Source organism: Girardinichthys multiradiatus, chromosome 19 (genome assembly GCF_021462225.1).
Source record: "Girardinichthys multiradiatus isolate DD_20200921_A chromosome 19, DD_fGirMul_XY1, whole genome shotgun sequence".
Taxonomy (NCBI): Eukaryota; Metazoa; Chordata; class Actinopteri; order Cyprinodontiformes; family Goodeidae; genus Girardinichthys; species Girardinichthys multiradiatus.
The window spans coordinates 31,587,552-31,609,498 of NC_061811.1; the positions used below are offsets into that span (position 1 = coordinate 31,587,552).

The 21,947-nt window shown below is 41.0% G+C and overlaps 1 protein-coding gene across 2 annotated transcripts; it reads right to left on the minus strand.

The window, feature by feature from the left end:
- Window positions 1-269: 269 nt before the first annotated feature.
- Window positions 270-8,518, minus strand: ccdc177 (coiled-coil domain containing 177). 2 transcript variants are annotated; one of them, XR_007035076.1, is made up of 3 exons: window positions 8,080-8,518; window positions 4,075-7,429; window positions 270-760 (listed from the first exon to the last, which is right to left on the minus strand). XR_007035076.1 is itself a non-coding variant. In XM_047345276.1 (2 exons), the coding sequence occupies exon 2, from the start codon at window positions 7,424-7,426 to the stop codon at window positions 4,898-4,900; it is 2,529 nt and encodes an 842-aa protein (XP_047201232.1). In that variant the 5' UTR covers window positions 7,427-7,429; window positions 8,080-8,518; the 3' UTR covers window positions 1,637-4,897. The 2 variants fall into 2 exon arrangements, 1 of the variants encoding a protein (XP_047201232.1); XM_047345276.1 differs by lacking the exon at window positions 270-760 and having other exon boundaries at window positions 1,637-7,429.
- Window positions 8,519-21,947: the final 13,429 nt, after the last annotated feature.

The following is a 21,947-nucleotide window of genomic DNA, read 5'->3' on the forward strand; positions in this document are numbered from 1 at the left end:
TAAAGATGAAATCAGTCAAACTGTGCATCAAACAACCGTAATAAACAATAAAGTAAAATTTTCTGCCCGTTCCTAGTGGTTTTTGTTTTATCCCGAGTACATTTTCAACTTCTAGACACAGTTCTGGACTACTTCAAATGAAGCTGTTTCAGAAGGTTTTAACATCTGTTGGTTGTCAAGTGTATTGACATGGTTTGTGAATAAATACTTAAAACATTTCATAGCAAGATCCTGTCTACTTCAAGAAATGAAGTAGACAGGATAGGTAATTCAATTCCACCCTGAAGTTCTTTTTATTTGTCTGGTTTTGTTTGCATTGATGAGATCAATGATCTCATGGATGCATCCTTTATCACCCTTAACCCTTTAGTATTGCTACATCTGAACTCTTTTCTGAAATAACGGTAATTTAAAGAAGAAGAAAAAAAAACATTGAACAACCAGAAAAACTGGAAAAACAGCCACATGTAAGACTAAAAGGTAAGAAGGAACTATTAACAGATTGATCAGCACGCCTTGATATGGATAAAGCTGTTTTTGAACCGTGTACATTTGATTCATTGATGCAGAAAGGTAGCTGCTTCTTCCTTGGGTCTTTCTCCCAGCAGCCTTTTACTGATGATGATAATTACGGATAGAAAAATTGAGCTTAAAGAATTTTTATATAGCTCCAGTTCAGCCACAGAGGAGAACTGGTTGACTTGGAGAAAGCTCGGTGGGAGGATATGTTCTGTCATCTGCTTTCATTTATCTCCAGGACCTGCAGCAAAAAATGAAGATGAGGGATGAAGTCAGTTTAAGTCAAGTCACATTTTTTAATATAGCACCATATAAAATTAACCATGTTGCCCCAAAGTGCTTCACACATTTAAAAGACTCCTTATTTCAATACTGAGTAGAATAAAATAGACAGAGAAATAGAGAAAAACATTTAGGTAAAATACAATTAATACAAACATATCCTTGGCCTTGGTTAGGACTCTGAGATGATAAAAACAATATTTAACTGTTATATTTTCAGTCATTTTCTACGGCTTTTTCCAAAGTGGGTCGCGGGGAAGCTGGTGCCTATCTCCAGCAGTCTACAGGCAGGAGGCGAGGTACACCCTGGACAGGTCACCAGTCCATCGCAGGGCAACACACAAACAACCATGCACACACTCATTCATACACCTAAGGGCAATTTAGAGCCCAGGACCTTCTTGCTGCAAGGCAACAGTGCTACCAACTGCGCCACCGTGCAGCCCACTGTTACATTTTTTAGAAGAAACTTTAAACTTAGTTGGACATGTTTTCTGTTAATGCTTTTAAATACCAAAAGTTTTCAGTTTTGTTGGATTTAATGAACAGGGGAAAATCAGATTTTTCAGTATTTTAGTCAAGTGAAAACTGGTCAATGTTGGCTACCTTATTGGTACATCACTATAGTTTATTATGGTTGTTTTCAGTTTTTAAGCCACATGTTTTTAATTTATATTACTGTGTCACCTACCTCAACATGTCTGCAGAGGTACTGACTTCAATCAATGACATACAAGAGTAAACCTGAGTTTCTAACATTTTGAATTTGATTCATAACTGAGCAGACAACTGGACATCCAACAGTTTTTCATTTCACACAGACTCCAACTCCAACTATGGTTTGTGCACTTGTGAAGTGCAGTTGCTTTATTTAAAATAAACCTTGCAGCTTTATTTATACGGAAAGCGCCCACAAAGCAAATCTGCTGTCTCATCCTGCCTCCACTCCATGATCGTCTGCTTGGCACAGTGGTCTGTCAGCCATAAGCCTGCTTTGCTTCAAATTCATTGGGGCTTATATCTCTGCCGAAAGCAGGCACGAAACATGTGACTGTCTGACATACTCAGCTCAGTCTACAGGCTGGTTATTGATGGACGGTAAGACCACCAGCTGACTGCAGAAGTATAAAGTGCATTGCAAAAGTATCTATACCCATGATCTTTTTCACATTTTGTAAGATTACAAGCATAGACTTCAACCTATTTTGTTGGGATTTTATGTGATAGACAAACAGAAAATATTGCAGAATTGTGAGGTGAAGCAAAATTCTATATGGTTTAAAAAAGCAGCAAAGAGGTCAATAGTAACTCTGAAAGACAATAGAAAACTTGCTCTGATCAAACGAGTGCAATATGTAACTTTTTGCCTTACATACAAAATAAAATAGCTGGTGAAAAACCCTGAACATTATGATACATGGTGGTGACAGCATTATGCTGTGAGGCAGCTGTGCTTCAACAGAGACATGATCAGAGTTTAGTGGAAAATAACCAGAGGGTACAAATTGTATTTTTTTTATCAAAACATACTTGTTTGTTAGAATGGCCCATGATCACTCTGGAAGAGCTGTAGAGATCCACAGGTCAGGTGGGAAAATCTGTCAACATAATAACTATTGCTTGTGCACTGCACACATCTGGCTTTTACGGAGGAGTGGCATGAAAAAGGTTGATCTCCTACATGCCAACAGCCATGTAGGAGCAGCAAACATGTTGAGAACATGATGGGAAGATGGATAGAGCTAAATAACGCCTCATCGTGCAAGAAAACCTTGTAAAGGCTGCAAAAGACTTGAGATTACACATCAAAGACTGTAAAAAAGGGCTAACATATGTGCTTATAAATTAGAAAAACTAGTACACTGGGTCCTGCAAAAGTATCATATAAACATTTTGGTTTTTTTCCTTCATGCAAAATGCTAGATGTGGTGAAAAACGAATACTGCACATAGCCCGGAACAAACCATCCTGACAATGAAGCATGGTCTTGGATATATCATGGTATGGGGTTGCTTTTCTTTTCAGGACCAATGAAGCTGGCCAGTGATTATTTGAAGATGGATAGAGCTAAATACACTGGGGTGGAGGGTTACCTACCAGCCTGAATTGAAAAATAAACCTAGAGGGTAAATGAAATGGTTAAGATCAAAGCATTTTCATTTGTTAGAATGGCCCATTCAAAGTTTACACCTAAATCTAATTGAGTATCTGTGGCAAGATGCTCTCCATCCAATCTGACAGACCTTGAGTTATTTTGCAAAGAAGAACGGACAAAAATGTCAGTCTGTAGATGTGCAAAGATGTCATACCCCAAAAGACTTGGTTGTACAAATTTTAAATCTGGGGGGCTGGATATAAATGAAGCCCAAACTCCTCGATGTAGCTGTCCTTGGTCCGGGTCCTGACCCGGAGCCCCATTCTGTATGTCTTCCCTCTCTCTCCACCCCATTTCCTGTCTGCCTACTTTAAAAATATGATGCAAAAAAATCTTAAAAATAGAAAGAAAACCATGAATCCTTCTCTGCACTTCAATGTTATGATTTCCTTTATGTAGGACAGTCACAACAAATTCCAACAAGGGTTGGAACTTTACAAAAAGATAAAATGTTCCATTGCTGTTTTTAACCTTTGCTAAGCACTTTGGATTGTACTTGACTATATGAAAAGTATTGTATTGTCAACATAATACAAACTGAATTGTACCTCAAAGCTTCTCTCTCCTGATCTCAAGTAAAAGATACATGGACCCTACAGTGAGAATCATTTTATTTACGTAATCAAACCCTAGTTTTTGCATGATGTAATGCATTGCAGGCGTAAAAGGAGCAGTCAAGACCATAGCTGATATAGGAATCACAGTACGTCAAAGACAATTTCCAAATAACAAAGTCAAGCTTCTAGGGTTTAAACACCAGATCGCTCCAAAATACAGGGTGAAGCCACTATGGTAAATAAAGTTTGACTGATTGAATAGTTTCGAGAGGCGCTGTAACAACTGAAAGACCAAAATCATGCCTTGTAAAAGAAACATCCAAAATAAGCTGCCAGTGAATAATCTTCCCTACCGTCACTCCTGCAGCTTGAGCCAGGTTTGCATTTCTATGGCAACAGCTTCATCTGGGCAAAAACCCATGTGTACTGTTTCTGTTTTTTTCTTTCTTTTTTATAGCTGGGAGATTGTAGGATTAGTGCATCCACACATCATTAAAACTGCAATCTCTGAATGGCAGCATTGATGCAACAAAACAGAGATGGGAAGGTAATAACACAAACCTGTTGACTATAAGATGATCACCATGATGGTGTGCTAGAGGCAGGAGGATGGTGCAGGGAGCCAAGAGGAGGTTTTCTCTTAGAGAGCTTCAGTGCTGACTGTAATTTGACATGAATAGGAAAAAGAGAGAGACCTAGAAGAGAATTTGAAGGAGCAATGCTTATGGTGCAATATCCAAAGTCCTCTGCACCTTCCAGCGCTGCACCGTCAGCAATGAAAGGACGGACAAGCTTACATGCTTGGGTTTGAGTTCTGAGCTGCCCGTGTTTCCTTCGAGTGTTTGTACAAAAAGGGTCTGTCATTGCTGGCGAGGGCTGGGAACCATTTGTGTTTAACTTTTTCCTCAGGCTTGTTTTCCCACTAACGGGAGTGTTCCCTTGAAAGCCCCTGCAGCTGTCATGGAATTGTGCTCTCAGATGAAGAATAACTCTTTTCATTCCAGCACAGCTTTCAGTCCAGTGGCTAAGATGCAGCTCAGAGCAAAAAGATGGAGAGAGGGGGGGTTGTGTTGACACAAAAAAACCCCCCAAAAAAACAGCTCTGTCCACAATAAACATTTTTGTTGGTTCCATCTGCCTTACGGGCTTTACTGTTACGGAGTAACTATTGATATGGTTTATTTTCCAAATACATCAATGACACAAAATTTGTCACTTTAATGGGATCTATGAATAAAGTGGTCAAACGTATAATAAAACTGCTGATAGATAATGATGTGAAATTTAAAAATAACACTGGTGGGGGTGGGAAGAATGGTAACCTGTTGAGTGATAAAGCCAAGAACCAATGGTATAACCAGTAGTTTACAGCAAAGCTATGGGTTTACTTTTCATCGAGACTTGCTTTGAGCAGGGCTTCCAGGGCCATCTTATCAAAAGTGCGCATGTTGGTCTCCTCCCGCACTTTGTCCCGCACATGAAATGATGCCCGTGCCACAGAGCGGGCGCTCTCCAACACTGCCTTTTTCTCCCTGAAGATCTGCTCACTTTTCTCCAGCTTCCTCTCGATGGACTGTAGGAGCTCCAGGCGCCTCTGCCTCTCCTCCTCCTCCACACGCTGCCTGTTGAGCTTCTGGAGTCTCTCCTTCTCCTGCCGAGTCTGGACGGCCCGCTTGGCTTTCTCCTTGGCCTTCTCCTCGGCCACCGTGGCGGCCTGCTGGGCTCGTTTCGCAGCCTCCCTGACGCGGGCCTCCAGCAGTTGCTGCTGCTGTTTCTCGCGCTTCTCTGCTGCCTTGCGAGCCTTCTGGATCTGCTTCTCCTCACGTTTGGCCTTCTCTTTCAGCTCCTGCCCTCGACGTTCAACTATCTGCTCATAGTTCTCAAGGGAGCGGGTGAGCTTCTCCTGTGCTGCCCTTTTAGCTTCATCCCTCTCTTCCTGTTCTCGACGGGCAATTTCTTGTATCAATGCTGCATGACGTCTCCTCTCTGCTTTATTCAGACCTCGTCTCTCCTCCTGGGCCTGGTGCTCTCGCTCCTGCCTCTTCAGCTCAGCAATGGTGAGCTTCTCCTCCAGGAGCAGCCTCTCTTGCTCCAGCATGGCAGCTCTCTCCTCTTCTAGGGCCTTCAAGTTCTGCTCCTGAAGAGCTTTCTTGTGCTTCTCTTCTCGTGCTGCCTGCTGTAGTCTGAGCAGACGGTTCCGCTCCTGCTGCTCTGCAAGCTCCTTCCAACGCTCCTCATGCTCCTCGGCCTGCCGCATTTTTGCAGTGGCTGAATCACGCTCCTGTTGGCTGATTTTCTGCTGACGTATCAAAACCTGGGTCTGCCACAGTCGCTGGCACTGGAGCACCGCTCGCTGCTTCTCCCTGTCCTCTTGCTCCCGCCGCAGCTCCTCCATCCTGCGCTCGCTGTCCCACTGAAGGTGAGCAACATAGCGGGTCTGACTCATGATGTCTTCCTCCTGATATCTGGCAAGCATCAAAGCTGCAATCTTGCGGTCACGCTCGGACACAGCCTTGAGGCCTCGACGCTTCACCTCCTTCACGATGCGCTCCACCTTCTGTGTTGTCTGAGGAGAGTGGCTGAGGTCTCCGAGGCTGAGGCTGCGGCCCATCAGTGAGTTGAAAGTGGCCATAGTGCGAGCTCGAGGACTGGACATTTTAGCCCAGTGATCCCGTACACCATCCCAACTGTAGGAAGAGGAAGCCCCAGACTCTGATGAGGTGCATGTAGTTGTAGTTGTTGTTGTGGAGGTTGAGCAGCAGACGGGATCCATCCTTCGCTGTAAAGACTCCAGGGAATGACTTTTCCCCCGGGCCTTGGAATAGAATCCAAGATGTCCGTTGTGTTGAGAAAACAGCCCTCTTGTTACTCCATTCAGAGGTGTGTTGGAGGTCTGAACAGCAGGCTTTGACACTGATGATGTTAACGTAGAGTTGGCTCTGGGGAAAGAGGGAGGTTTCGGTGTTGATCTTGGAAAAGTGTTTGAAGATTTACCACCAGTGGATTTCTTGAGCACTGGTGGGGGACCAGATGAAAGTGGGCGCGTGGTTTTTGTATGTTCAGATGATGGAGCCACTGAAGCTGATCCTTGAAATGCACCCTTAGATGGTGGCAGACATGTTTTGGGGCCACACTTTGGAGACGGGGTAGTTCTAGGTTGCATGGATTTTGGGGAGGAACTTAAAGTAGAGGTGGGGGCTTTCGATAGAAGAGTTGCACCTGATGCTGCAGTTTTAAAGGAAACTCCCACATCCGGGACTGAGCTAGAGGTTACTGTACCAGATTTTGGAGGCGCACTGATTCCAGATGTGACTTTATCCAAGGGGGATGAAGATGTGCTGCTGTTGACAGTTGCCTGCAGAATCCTTCTTTTCTCTTCTCTAACAATCCTCTCCCTCTCTTCCCTGCAGTGCCTGAGTTTGCCATGTCTGTCCTTCTCATAGACCTCAAAGAGACCTGTGGCGACTCGCATTGACCGGCCAGGAGCCTCCCGGACAAAGTCAGCAAGCGGGCGAGGCAGCAGCTCCACTGGTTTGACTCCGCATCGAGCACACGCCTCCAAAGAGCGGGGGCTTGTCAACACATAACGACTTCCCTCCGCCTCAGGCGAGTCAAAGTTGTACAGGTCCAGGTGCAATTTGGGGGACATTTCTGTGTCACTCTGAGCTTGTCGAGGTGCTGGCCCCTGTGTGCTGTCCTTTGACCCCGCCAGAGACGCAGTGTGGCAGGGGCTGGGCTCTGAGCTGCCAGTGGGCGGTGTTTCAAAACCGGCATCACCTTCCTCCTCAGTTGTCGTGCCATCAACCGGTTCTGGTAATCGAGGGTCTTCAGCGGCCACAGTTGGCGTGTCAAGTTGTGGGCCTTTACACTTATTCTGCTCCTCAACATCTGAGGGGTCGACCATAGTTGGCATACACTGCAGGTAAAGAGACAAAAAAGGGGGCATAGATAAGTGCAAAAAGGGGATGATGTATAAAACAAATGTTTTATACATCGGTTTCAACCACAACTATAAGATTCAGCTCAGATACACAAAGATACTGTCAGTGGGGGAAGGGTCAAAACAAGGGTTCAGAGATGCATGCATGCATGCATGAGCACATGTTCATACACCCAGTGATTTTACACCAGATGAGACATTTCCCTTCAGGGGAAATGAAATAACACACAAAAAACACCACAGCACTTTAACTGAAGGTCTATTTTTGGCAGAGTTACTAGGCTGAGAAAATTTGATAACCCATAGTCCTGTTTTCACTCTATATCACACAATCGACCTACAAGAACCTAGACACATCAAGGCCAAGGAAACATATGGTAAAAATGAGCTGATAATATTTGATAACGTCAAGGACTGTGGGCCAAACTGATAGACGCCACCTGCGTGCAGGCAGTGAAGGCCTAGACGTTTCCACTGTGATCTACATCAGCAAAGCACAACTGAAAGCCAGTACTTCATTTTTAAGAATCTAATTTCTTTGTGCTGCTATAAATGGAATATGCGCGTAAATATGTGGACTGCGTGTATTCAGTGGGGTTCTATCAAACATGTTTATCTCCACTAACCTGCCAGAGTGCCTGATGTTTTCTAAACCAATGCTTCGTTCCCCTTTAATCCTCGCAGTCTCCCTTGCTCCCTGCATAATAGCAGGCTTTCAGAAAAAACGGCTCCGGCCGTCGATGCAAAGATGGAGCATCACTTCGCCGCAGCTTCCAGCGACACGACGGAGACAGATGGAGCGCTTCGCAGCGCCTCCAGATCCCGATTAGCACACAAAGCAGTTTCAAAAGCGAATTTTACTGCGTTTCTCAGATGACAAGAGTATCCTCTCTAGCTCCCTCTTATCCTTCCTAAGCGAAGTGCATCACGTAAATATCCGCGGTCTCCACCTGCTTCTCAGCAGCTTCCCTCATCCCAGCATCCTAAACTCCGCCTGGTCGATGCCAATGATCTGCAAGACGACAGAGGCCTGATAGCTTAGTATAATAGCTTTAATATGTTCCAAAAAACAGAAAGTAGAGCTTACATGAGGCAAAAGAAGCAATACATAAATGAATAAAAGATAGAGTCTAAAGTGAAAGAGTGAATAAATAAATAAATAAAAAAAATAAATACAATCATAAATTTGGATGTCTGCACAGCTTCTGGCTTTACCATGTTAAAAATGGCTTACATAATGCTAAAAGCAATAAATAAAAAAGAAAATAAGGCAAACACTATTAATAAATACAAAAATAAAAATAATCATAAATGGATGAACAACATTAAATGCAATACTAAATGAATAAAATAAAATACAAAACGAAATAAATAAATGAATAAATAAATCAATATTGTCATTTGGGCCTGTTTTACCCTCACCCAATAAGCTGGAGGTTTTTTTTTATTTTATTCTTTTTTATACCAGTCACTCAGTTACTTTTGACGTTAGACTATAAGAATATCAACAGTAACATAAAAACAGTGACAGCAGATATGGTTTATGCATGCAGTAAAATGCATAATAAGGGCTATTCGAACAACTTCCATTTTCGACCCTTGTTTGATTGTCTGTGGTAACCAAACCTGTCTGTAATTATTCAAAATGGACACAGGATGGCGCTGCAGTAACACTGGTTGGGGCTCTGTCCAGGCGGTGGCATCTTGATCAGAATTAATGTTTGGGATTATGGCGGTTTTTTGTTATAATAGACGCGTGTTTTGCTCCAGAAGAGTAGAATCCTGAAAGAAGCCTTCAAATGTAAAAACAAACAAACAAACAAGAGAAATACTGAGCTGTTATGTTTTCATTTCAATTCTCTTATCTTTGATGTATTCGTTTATCATTTGCCTTACTTCTTGATTTAATTTTTGCCCAGGAACTTTGTTACTCCCCCGAAATCTGTTCTTTTACAATTTACTACATAATGTTTGCTACATAATTCTACTGATGCATTCAATGAGAATCTACAATGTAAATAGTCACAAACAGGAAAAAAACCATTAAATGAGAAAGAAACCGTTGATAGTGTATATGTATAAATATACATTTCAGTGCAGGGAAACAAAGTGAGTGAAAGAAGGCTTTTGTGGTTGAGCTCAATTTACTCCAAGTCAAGTCAAGTTTACTTATATAGCGCTTTTCAGCAACAAGGCACTCAAGGCGCTGTACATACGGAACAACATTACAATGATACAGAAAATCAAACAACAGAGCTAATTAAAAAAGAATAAAGAGAATAGAATGATGGATGAGAAAACGAAAGGAAAATTGGACTGAAAATTTTAATAATGTTTAGATGGCACAGTCAAAGGCCACTCTAAACAAATAAGTTTTTAATCTTGATTTAAAGCAACTTAGGGTTTCGGCATTTTTACAGTTTTCTGGCAGTTTGTTCCAGATTAGTGGGGCATAAGAACTAAAAGCTGCTTCTCCATGTTTGGTTCTGGTTCTGGGTATGCAGAGTAGATTTGAGCCAGAAGACCTGAGAGGTCTGGGTGGTTGATACACTGACAACAAGTCTGTAATATATTTTGGTGCTAAGCCATTCAGTGATTTATAGACTAACAGAAGTGTTTTAAAGTCTATTCTCCGAGCTACAGGGAGCCAGTGTAGGGACTTTAGAACCGGGGTGATGTGCTCCACTTTCTTAGTTCTAGTGAGGACCCGGGCAGCAGCGTTCTGGATCAACTGCAGCTGTCTGATCGACTTGCAGGCCTGTGAAGACACCGTTGCAGTAACCAATTCTACCAAAGATGAACGCATGAATTAGTTTTTCAAGGTCCTGCTGAGACATTAGTCCTTTAATCCTGGAGATGTTCTTTAGGTGATAGAAGGTCGACCTTGTTACTACCTTTATGTGCCTCTGAAGGTTCAGGTCTGAGTCCATCACTACACCCAGGTTTTCGAGCCTGATTGGTGGTTTCTAGCTCTATTAACTGAAGCTGTGTGTTAACTTTTAAACGCTCTTCCTTTGGTCCAAAGATTATTACTTCAGTTTTGTTTTGATTCAGCTGAAGAAAATTTAAGCCCATCCATGCATTGATTTCTTCTAAGCATTTACCCAGCGCTTGAATGGGTTCATAGTCACCTGGTGACATCGTAACGTATAGCTGTGTGTCGTCTGCATAGTTATAATAACTTACGTTGTTGTTTATTAAAATCTGAGTTAGTGGAGCATGTAAATATTGAATAGGAGGGGCCCTACTTCGTTTGATTTATATGTGAAAGACCGATTACAAAGCAATGCATTATTGTGACATGGAAAAAAACGTATTTTGGAATATTTACAGAGAAATTAAAAAACGTATGGCATGCATTTGTATTCAGCCTTCTAAATAAAATCCAATGCAACCATTTGGTTCATAATTTACATGAGTGCAACTTAATCTCAGTATAAATCCAATTGTTCTGTAAGGCCTCAGAGATGTGTTAAATAACATTAATAAACAAACATCAGCATAAAGACCAAGAAATACAGCAGGCATATCAGGGATACAGTTTTGGACAGGTTTGGCAGATCTCATTCAGCATTGTAGATGGGACAGAAACACTTGCACTGCACATCACTCTGAACACACAATCCTTACAGTGACACATGGTGGAGGCAGTGTCATGCTGTGGGGATAGAGGCCTGGTCAGGGTTGGTGGGAAGATGGATGGAGCTAAATACAGTCTTTAGACTGGGGCAGAGATTCACCTCCCAGGACGACAATAACCACAAACATACAACCAGAGTTACAATGAGTGGTTTTCATTAAAGCTTGTCCATGTCTAAGAATGGCCCAGTCAAAGTCCAGTCCAAAGTCCATTTCAAAATCTATCACAAGACTTGAAAATTGCTGTTCTAAAATCACGTACAGTTGTCTTGGCTATTTTGCAAAGAAGAATGAGCAAAGCTTTCAGTTTCCAGATGTATAAAGCTGGTTGAGATACATACAAAAGGATTGCAGCAATAGGTGGTTCTACAAAGTAGTGACTTTTGCAAAGCTGCACATAAGCAATTCTTGTACAAGCAGAGGAGCACAATTTCTGTCTGCTTGTGTTCTCTTACCTTTCACCACTGACTACCTTAATTAATGCGCTGAAAGCCACTTTCTATAGATGTTGTTGTCTGGTTTGATTCAGTGATGATTAGATAACTCTGGGTGAAAACCACAGTGATAATGACCCACTAAACTCCTGACCCATTGTGGGGAACAGTGCGAGTTTAATTGGCCCCGCCTGCACACCGTATCAAGAGGGAATTTGGAAGCTGGCTTGTTAACAGAGGGCATGGGGTCTTTGGGTGCGGGGGAGCACAGAGAAGACCGGGGCATGGTGCACAGTTCAATGCCCGACAACATTTTTATGTTTTTGTTTTTGGTGGGGCACACTCCCCACCACCAACGCTGGACTGAGGGGTTCATCTAGAGGTGAGCAACTCGGTGCAGTCACGGGGCTACTGCATAGCCCAGTTTGTTTAATGTATATTATTCATTTCTATACAGCTTTACATGTGATCACTGGCAAACTGTCAGGTGTCTTTTATTTAAACTGTTGGTAAAATAATATTATAGTCTGGTGGGTTTAACTGAAAGTATTTGGCTTTTGTTTTTACTTTTTTTTGTCACACGTATTTCAGATCAATAAACCAATTTTAATATCAGAGAATATCCTGATTGAATAAAGAAAGCAGTTTTCAATGTAGGAGTTCATTAATTAAAGGAAAAAATCTTCCCAAACTAAAACTAGCTCTATGTAAAAGTATATTTACTTTGGTTCAGTTTTACTAACTACACCCATGCCTGATTACTGTAGAACCAAGACAAACAGAACCTGTATGACAACATGAAGTAGGCTAAAAGATCGCAAAAGGCCATACATCAAGTCCCGATCTAAAGAAATTTAAGAACTGATGAGAAGTCATTGACAGCTATCATTCTGGAAAAGGCTGCAAAACCATTTGTAAGGCTTATGAATTTCAATGAATCCCAGTGAGAGCCAGAAATGGAGAAAACATGGAACAGAGGTGGTCCTTCCTTGGATTGGCTGGCCTACCAAAATCACTCGAAGAAGCATTGACAACTCATCCAAGAGGTCGGAAAATAAACCAGAACAGCATCTAAAGCACTGCAGGCCTCACTTGCCCCAGTATTCATCATTCATCAATAAGAAAGAGACTGGACTGTGCAAAACTAGCAACCATAAGGGAGTTGCATGATAGAATTTTGTGAAAATATTATGTAAATTGGTGAGACAATAGAAGGACTCTCTGGAAAATGTGCATCACATTCACACACTATTGCACATTTCGCACATACAGTACTGTGCAAATGTTTAATGTAGGTGTGAAAAAATGCTGCAAAGAATGCTTTCAGAAATATAAATGATGACTGTTTATTTTTATCAATTTACAAAATGCCAAGTGAGCGAACCCAAACATACAGCCAAAGTCATTCAGAACTATCTTCAGCATAAAGAAGTCTTACTGGAAGACCCCTGATCTCAGCATCATGGAGTGTGTCTGGGATTACATGAAGAGACAGAAGGATGTGAGAAAGCCTACATCCACAGAAGATCTGTGGTTAGTTCTCCAAGATGTTTGAAACAACCTACCAGCCGAGTTCCTTCAAAAACTGTGTGCAAGTTTACCCAGAAGAATTGATGCTGTTTTGAAGGCAAAGGCTGGTCACACAAAATATTGATTTGATTTAGATTTCACTTTTGTTCATTACTGCATTTTGTTGATTGATGAAAATAAATGATCAACACTTCCATTTTTGAAGCATTCTTTGTTTACAGCCTTTTTCGCACACCTGACCAAAAGTTTTGCATAGTACTGTATTTCCAACACACGGTAGAAAGTCTGCTGAGGGGAAAAATACAGTGGAATTTAAAAGTATTCATACTACTTGAACATTTTCCTACTTTGTCACGTTATAATGGAAAACTCTAAGGTGTTTTGCTGGGATTTTATGTAATCAAATAGAACAAAGTGTGTATGATTGTCAAGTGGAAGGAAATTATTGAGTGTTGCTTATATTTGTATTAGGCCCCCATGAGTCATTACTCTTTAGAACCAACCTTTGCTGCAATTAAAGCCATTTCCCAGTGGTTATGGTGTGTTCAGGGTGATCTGCATGGTTAGTTTTGCCACCAAAAAATTTTTTTACGTAGGCTAATTTTTGGCTCGTCTCACTAGAGTACGTTCCTCCACGTGTTTGCTTCGTCCTTTGTAGCAACTGCAAGCAGGATTCCCAATAACTTACTTCCAACAATGTCTTTCTTATTGCTAATTTTTCATAAAGAGTATGTTTGTGGATTGTACTGCTCATTGTAGTTATTTTACCAGGTTCTCTTACTTAGGCTGATGTTTTCTGCAGCTCCTATAGAAATACCATGCCACATGATGCCCTGCCTCTTTGTAGGTTTACACTTGTGCCATACTGTTCTAATTGTTCGCAGAGTAATTGAACAGGGCTTCATGAGATCTTCAAAGTTTGGTGTATTTTTTTATAAGCCCAATGTACTTTAAACCGTTCCACAACTTTATACCTGATCTGTCTGCTGTGTTCGCCCACCATTGTTCTCCAATAAATCTGTGAGGCCGTGAGAGAATGTCTGGATTTGTACTGATATTAACTGCACAAAGAAAGACCCTAATAACTAATTAGGCAATTTTTGCAGTAGATTTTATTTAAGGGTATCAGAGTAAAGGGGACTAAATACAAATACATGCTTTTCTTTTCAAAATTTAGTTTATATTTTTTTTGAAAACGATAATGCATTACTTAGTGTTGGCATGAAATAGAACACCAATAAAATAGTGAAAGGGTTTTAATTTTAAATGGATAAAAATACAAATGATTTCAGTCTCTGTTTTTTTTTACTTTTAAAATGCAAACCAATTCTGCTTGCCTTGGTTTAAAAGAACCAATCCTAAAACATTATTAGAACCGAATTTCGGCTGTTATTTAAAAATTCAATTTGGTTCTACAAAAAATAAATAAATAAGATACTTATAAAAGTTGTTAGAAAAACAATGTTGCAGAAGTGTGCAGCACTGTCTGCTCATGTTTTGTACCTTTTCTACAGTCTATCTCTTCTCTTTCCTGCACACTCGCTGCCCTGCTAGAACTCTCTGGGCCTGTGAAGACTGAGACCTTCTGCCCCCGCTTCACATTTCCACCCTTGGTTTTCTAACAGAAAGGGCCATGTTTTTTTGGACAGTTTCAACAACTCCCCCATCTGACCCCTTGCTTTCTCCAGGCACCAACGCCCCCACCTCTCCCTTTTCTTCAATTCTGTAGTCTGCTGGACCGAACAGGGGTCCATTTTTGGGTGTGGAATACTCCCCCTCCTCTGCTGAGGGGGCGAAAAGGTCCCAGAGACTGAGCTGTTAATTCAATCAGGAGAGCGGTATGCTCAATTAAGCATCCATAAGGGCCCTGGATGGGTCTAGGGGCCCTGTAGAGGGCAGGCAGGCCAGTCCCCAGGAGGTATTAATTGTGGATGACAGTGTATAAACAGTGGGGTGAATAGACAGCGCAGGTGCGAGACCCCCAGTCCAGACTCAATAGCCCTTTTCACACCCGAGGCTCTCTGTTGCCACTTTCCCTTTCACTCACTTGGTACAGAAAAAAAATCCATCACATCTCTTATGGGTTAAACTTTGATGGGTAATTTATTTGCGAGCATTTCCATTTCCAGGCATACGTCTACACCAGCATGAAAGAGTGTGTTTATGTGCCAGTTTGCGCTCGAAGAGGGTAATAAGAAGCCGGAGCTGTTGGCCAACTGAGGCCCGTACATGGCTTCTCAATTTAGAAGCTAGTGAAAATTGCACCCAGTATATGTCAAAAATATATGGAATTTATTAAATGAAATCCAGATGATACTTTAAAAAGTTAGGGGCTTTCTATCCGACCTCTGAGTTTTTTTGTTTAGCGTGCCACCCTCCCCCTTCCCTCTGCCAGTCATTCATTTAGTGTTGTAATTGTGTTTCGTGTAACAAGTGCAACAAGTCTAACTTTTGAAGACATATCAGACAGTTCTCATCTCAACAGAGTCTATTCAATGTAATGTATTCCTCATGCATAATGCTCCTATTAGGAGTTTTACATAAAATGTTAAATAACAGCCTCCTCATTAGCATTTATTTTATTTCTTACAAACATAGATACATCGATTTTGCTAAATTCTTCACCAAACTCTGATTCTACTCTAAAGGCTTTGTGAACCTTGTTAGAAAACATCATGAACCTTCTGAAATACCAGGACAGTTTAACTACAAATCCGACTTCACAAAACAACTAAAAATCAGTCTTCAGTGGATCTTTTAACCGGATAACGATCCAAGACGTGGACAAATTAACTCAGAAACTGTTTAACAGTGATACAGTCAACCTTCTTCCTTTGCTAGCTCTGACTTCCCAGGCCTAAATCCCTATAAACCTGTGGGTCAAGAGAAGGGAGCATTGTAGTTATCTAGAGAGATTGGACAGAGATCACTCTCTGTGTAAGTTCTAACCTTGTGAAATGTAATAAGAGATGACTAAGTGGGGTCGTGTTGGCAAAATGGCGTTCCATAAATGAGGAGGGAAACACAGGGACAATGACAATGCAGCTTTTATTTAGAAACAAATGGGATTATTTTAGAATGTACTAATTAGTATTTCTGTTCTTACACTTCTCACTCCAGCATTCAGCAGACCACAGCTGAACTGTCTTTGTGTGTTTGAACTTTTTGCTCATGTGACATCATGGCCGAACATCTGTGCTAAATCTGCCCCTCTGCAGAGCTCTGGGTGGCCTCTGCACTGCCCTCTCTGTTTCTGTGTCTACAGACACCTGCTAATTTTTAGCCGTGTGTACTTGATGTAAGGCAGCGGGGGGGGAGTGGGAGGAGAACGGGGGCCAGGCCATCTCTGGCTGGGCCGCTGCAGTAATTAGGAAGTACGTGTCCTTTAAGCTTGTCCGTTCACCCCACCCACCCTCTTTTTTTTTTTGTTTTCGTTGTCGGGAGTTTTCTTTCATGTACAGCCAGATGACAGCAAAATCAAAGTGTCGACCCGTGCTTTCCCTACAACAGCTTTACTTGCCAGAAAACCTGGTCTCCTTTTGTTCAGAGTGGAGGGTTGAAGGGAGAGGGAAGCGCAGATATAAACTGATCTCGTTAAAATTCCAAGAGACACTCCTGCACACCCACCCCAACATTTCTCCACTCAGAACATGAGTGGACCAGCTGCCGCAGATTACAGGGGGTGAATCTCCGCATTGACAAAGGCCTGAGAATGACACACACACATTGATCTGATAAGAAAAATTCACTGTATTAGATACGTTCCTGCCTCCTTTGTTCTCCCTTCAAATATGACGACCCCCCCCCTTTTAGATGACCCTCCTCATAAATTCTCTCCATCCTTTCTAAAGAACACACGCTTTATTTAAACAGGCCTGCATGTGCAGAAATCATCAGTGTTAACCCTAATTGTGCCAGTTCCAGCAATTAAATTACTCCGATTACAAGGCTCTCCAGTGAGGCACTCAAAAGGCTGTTGAACTGTTAAAACCAACAATTAAAAATATCTATAGGGACAAGGACTGGATGGAGGCTATAGGGGGGTAACCGGATGGCCCTTTTCAGCTCTTGAAAGCCTAAATTCTGTGAAGTGAAAGGTTGTGGAACTAGAGCAGGACACCTGCACTGCATCTCTCCTAAACATGCTCTCTCCTACTTTTTTAAGCCCTGGGGGGAAAATTGGGGAGGGGGGGGGGGGGACAATGTGGCAGCCAGGGGTTGCTAAGTTTGTTTGGATGACTATAATGTGGCTTCACATCTTTGGGGCCACAGTTAGCTCACGTGTCAGGTAGGACAATAAAAAATCCCTGGTTGGGAAAGTATGAGTGCAACATCACTGGATTTATAAATTGTAAACTTGAATTGAAAAGAAAAAGATGCTTCTAGGTTTACAGAAGGATTAGATTTCATGTAAACACTTCCCACAGAGTGTAGTAACTTAAGCAGTTAAAGGGATGGTCCAGGATTTTTGAAGTGAGGTTCTGTTAGTAGCAGTGAGTATTTTACTTGCAATAGCTAACCGTCTTGTTGTCTTTATTTTACCTTATTCCTAGAGTATGTGATACAATGTGTAAATTCTGTCAGAAATGTCTGGTATTAACATGTAAACAAACATGGTCTTTTGTAGATCAAATATTCGTTAAAAAACACGTGGAAACATCCATTTTTACATCTTAAATTGGATATATCATCTTGCCAGTCCCTTTATCTTTCAAGAACTGGGGGATGACCTGAAAATGTACCTGCTTTATAAATTTCACTGCTACAGAAAACAAAGGAGGCAAAAATATAATTTCATAGATCTGGCATTTTCTATGCTTTAAAATCACTATGAGTACAATAGCTGTGTATGTGAGTATTTTTAAGTGGTAAATCAGGGAGAGAGACCGGGAAGTCATGCACAAATGAATTATTACCAATCATAAAAGAAAGTAATGACATTACTCATTTCTGAAACCTAAATTCATACCTGATCTGCTCTTACCAGCACTGTTAATCAATTTCAGAAGCCAACTTTTCTTCTTTGGTGGTTCGCCATGGTCAAAGCAGTGGAGTAAGGATTTTCCTCCTTCCCAGACTTTAGTACAAAATGAACACACTTGCATGCCGGCTTTCAGTGGCCGCTTTATATTTAGATTTCTCTGCGACATTCGTCTTGATGTTTCACTTGTTGGTAACCTCTGTTTGCAGGAATCTTTGACACTAGCTGACGCAGTAGGGTAAGCAAACTCTGGCTGACAATGCAGCTTGAAAACATTGCAACAAGTAATCATCTTCAGATATGTTAAAGCTTCAAAAGGACATCAGCAGTTTAATTATTGCAACAGACAAAAAGAAGAAACTGAGCTTAACTGCATACCAGTTACTTCAAAAATATTGCTCCCTACACACCAACAAACCACTTTGTCAAAGTTGACGCTATGATACCAGAAGATGCTAACATAATCAATTGTCCAGCCTCCCAGAGACTAAAATTGTTTGCTAGTTTGATTGCCTTAAAACAACGTCTATTACTTTTCAAACAACCATTGCATTTTTGTCACATTTAGTTAATTTCCCTATGCTTTTCATTGTTAGGTATGTTTCTTATTTGTTTATTCTAAAGTGTTTTGCTTCTTCAAGTGTTCTTTGTGCTTTTAGATTATTTTCCTGTTAAACCTGTGTTATATATTTTCCCTGGGCTTTCTGGTATTCTGTTCAGCTTCAGTTATGTTAATTAATCTTCTACCCTCAGCCACGGCCATATGCAGTCAACTAGATTCTGCTCACCTAGCCGCCTCATTAGTCCATAGACTGCACCTTTTTCTTTAACCATTTCAGCTCAATGTTTGTCATTGTTCCTTGCTGGATTCTATTGTGTGCCTGCCTGTTACATGACTATTTTCTGTGTTCCTTTTCCTTGCAGTTTAGACCAGTTTTCTGTCCATGCTCCATGTTTTGTTCACCTCTTGCCTGCCTGTACATTTTATTGTATCTTTTTTTCATTTAACCATTTTATTCACCATGCTGCTTCTGGGACCTGTCTTCATTTTGTTCCAGCTCCAGCCTCACAAACCTTGACATGTTTTGTGTTTCTGGCCACAGTAACTGCTAAAATATTATAAAATATTATAGTTGATCAAGTCAACACTATTCTATTGATTTTTACTCTGCCTTACCTTTCTATTAGCTCTTGCTGGGAAGTTTTTCATGTCCCCTTACACGTTTCACACAAGAATATCACTGGTGGTGCAATCCCTCTTACCTCCATTTACCATGTAAACAGTCACTGGCAACTGTATAAATAACCATCCAATAAGAAGCTTCATAAAGCAGTGCTTGCATAAACCTACATCCCACAGTTTCTTTGAAATAAACCAGTGTCTGCCAGAGAACATGTTATCATTATATGGCTTGTCTTATGAATAAATATATCAACTCAGTAAAAATCGGGAATAGCCATAGAAACATGTGGGTAGAAAAGTTTTTGTGACAGAGCAAGAATTTAGGTTTGTAGTTTTAGCTAGATTAGTGATGGCATTCATGCCAATGTCTATCTTAGTAGCAAGCTTAGCTTCTTACCCATAAGACAGTTGTTGCCAAAGAACAACACATCTTAGCTCTGGTTGACAGGAAAATGGTTTGCATGTTTCGTTGTCCGATGAGCTAACCCCTCCCTCCTACTTCCCTATGTCTAAAGGGATTGCTCAAACCAGCTCTCCATCCAACGGATCCGGACTTCCCCAAACCTGAATGGTCTAACTAAGCAGGTTTACTGAAAGTTCTGTTTAAACTGGTGTCGGGAAATGACTCGACTAGCCTCTGACAGCCTTCATACAAAAGTCTCGCCCTTCTTCAACTGGTGGTCTGGACGACTGAGTAGCCCACCGCAGTCATCCACACTTTCAATAGTCACTTTTGTTCACGGCTGCTCATTCCCTAATTTTACAACTGGCTCTTGGTATATGGGCTAGGTTAATTTTAGTAGCTCAGCACGAGCCCCAAGGGCGCTGTTTAAACAAACTTGGCTAAGGCAACCTATAAAAACCTCCTAAAATATCTTAGAACCAGGCAACAAGACTTTTTACCACCAATGAAAAACCAAAAATTACGGTGACTCAAATAATTGAATGTCCACGATTTAACTAGAATTTTATATACTTTCTTTAATTAGTAACGCTTTTGCAGGGGTCAGTAACAGCTTCAATTCGGCAACACAAAATAATTTCAATAATAGAATGAATCAATCAACTCAAGCTGTCTTTCCCTGATGCTGAAACTAGTGAGTTTGGAGAGTCTGAAGACGGAGGCTCATCCATGCACCTGATTGGAGATGTTTCTTCTGGTAACAACGAGTGGTTTCTTGAAGGGAAAATCAACTTAATCTTCAGTTTTCTTCCTTTAAGTGGCAGGCACTGATGCTCCATGCTTTGATGGTTAAACAGGATCTTTGTTGTTATATGTCTCTGAAGACAGTAGTTTCCAGAGGCTGAAGAGTTTAAGGAAACCCAGAGACATAAATGAGGTTGATTCAGGACTTCCAGAAGCCTGAAACTTAGAGCACCGATCAAGTCCACTTCTGTTGTCTGGATAAAAAGGCTTTAGATGAAATCAGATTCTTAATTTTGAGGCACAGTCCTTTCTGGGCTCACGGATTGATCCTCTTTCTAATGCAGTCGATCAGTGGGGCTGTGTCTCTGTTCCTTTTCCATCTAAGCTTCTTTTCTCCGTCCGATCTTGTTACCGATCTTCTGCAAGGAAACAACCCCGTTCCCTCCTTCAGCATTGCTTTTATGGTGCTTGATGCCTTCACCAGTCAGGCCCTTGTTAGGCTTCTCAGTTATTGCGCAACCTATTCAGCTCAGCTTCTTGGTTATTGCTCAATACTTTAGTCATGGTCATCGTGACCTACTGATGCTGTTTCTCAGCCTTAGAGATGCCAATAATAGCCACGCTGGTCTGTAGTCGCATCCTCCCTTCCTCCCGTTAGCCTTGAAAAGATTCGCTGTCAGCATGCAGCTGGCTCTCGTCACTCCTTGTCATCCTCCAGTTCTTTCCCTAATCTGCTCAGTTTTAAACTTTACACAGTATTATACATTTCATTCTTCAGCTTTCAGCATTTACTTTAAAACACAGTTGCAAAACCATCACTTCATTCTTTTATTCATGCTTCACAAATGATTAATGTTTTATTTCTTTCATATATAGCTGATTGAGAATGTCAAACCTTAATGTTTTTTACTCCAATTCTCAGTTCTTAACCACATTTCAATCATACATCTTTTAACTTGTTAATCAAAGATTACTAATTTAATTTAATACATGTGAAAGAATGTAAAATCATCATACATCATTTCTTTGGATATACGTGTTTATATTTTTTGCAAAAGATAAGACAGATAACATGTGGCAGATAATATGTGGCTCCACACAGGCCTCTCCAGTCTCTCAGCTCTGGAATATGAGAACAAGCTTGTTTCACGCTCCACTGCTTCAACTGTGTGTTTTAATAATTATTGCATGGATTTCACATGAGGATATAAGGACATTTATTGTAACTTTTATGGAGTTAACTGTGAGCAGTTACTAAATGTTGCATGGATTACATGGAAAGATCTCACCTTATTTTGACACACGCCACCACGTTAGAATTAAATAAAAAGTTTAAGGTAATACTGTTTCATTAACAGTTTATGGCTTTATTGCAAAACAAAAATAAAAATGTTTTTTCTTTCATCTTAATATTGGAGCACCAATAAGATGCTCTGGGTAATAGTTACAATAATACCTAAGATAGTTGAGAAAGAAATTGGAATTTAATTGGAATTCAACCAATTTATTAAAGTATCATTTATATTAGCATTTAAATGCCTATATAAATGTATTATGACCATATTTATGCATTTATATAT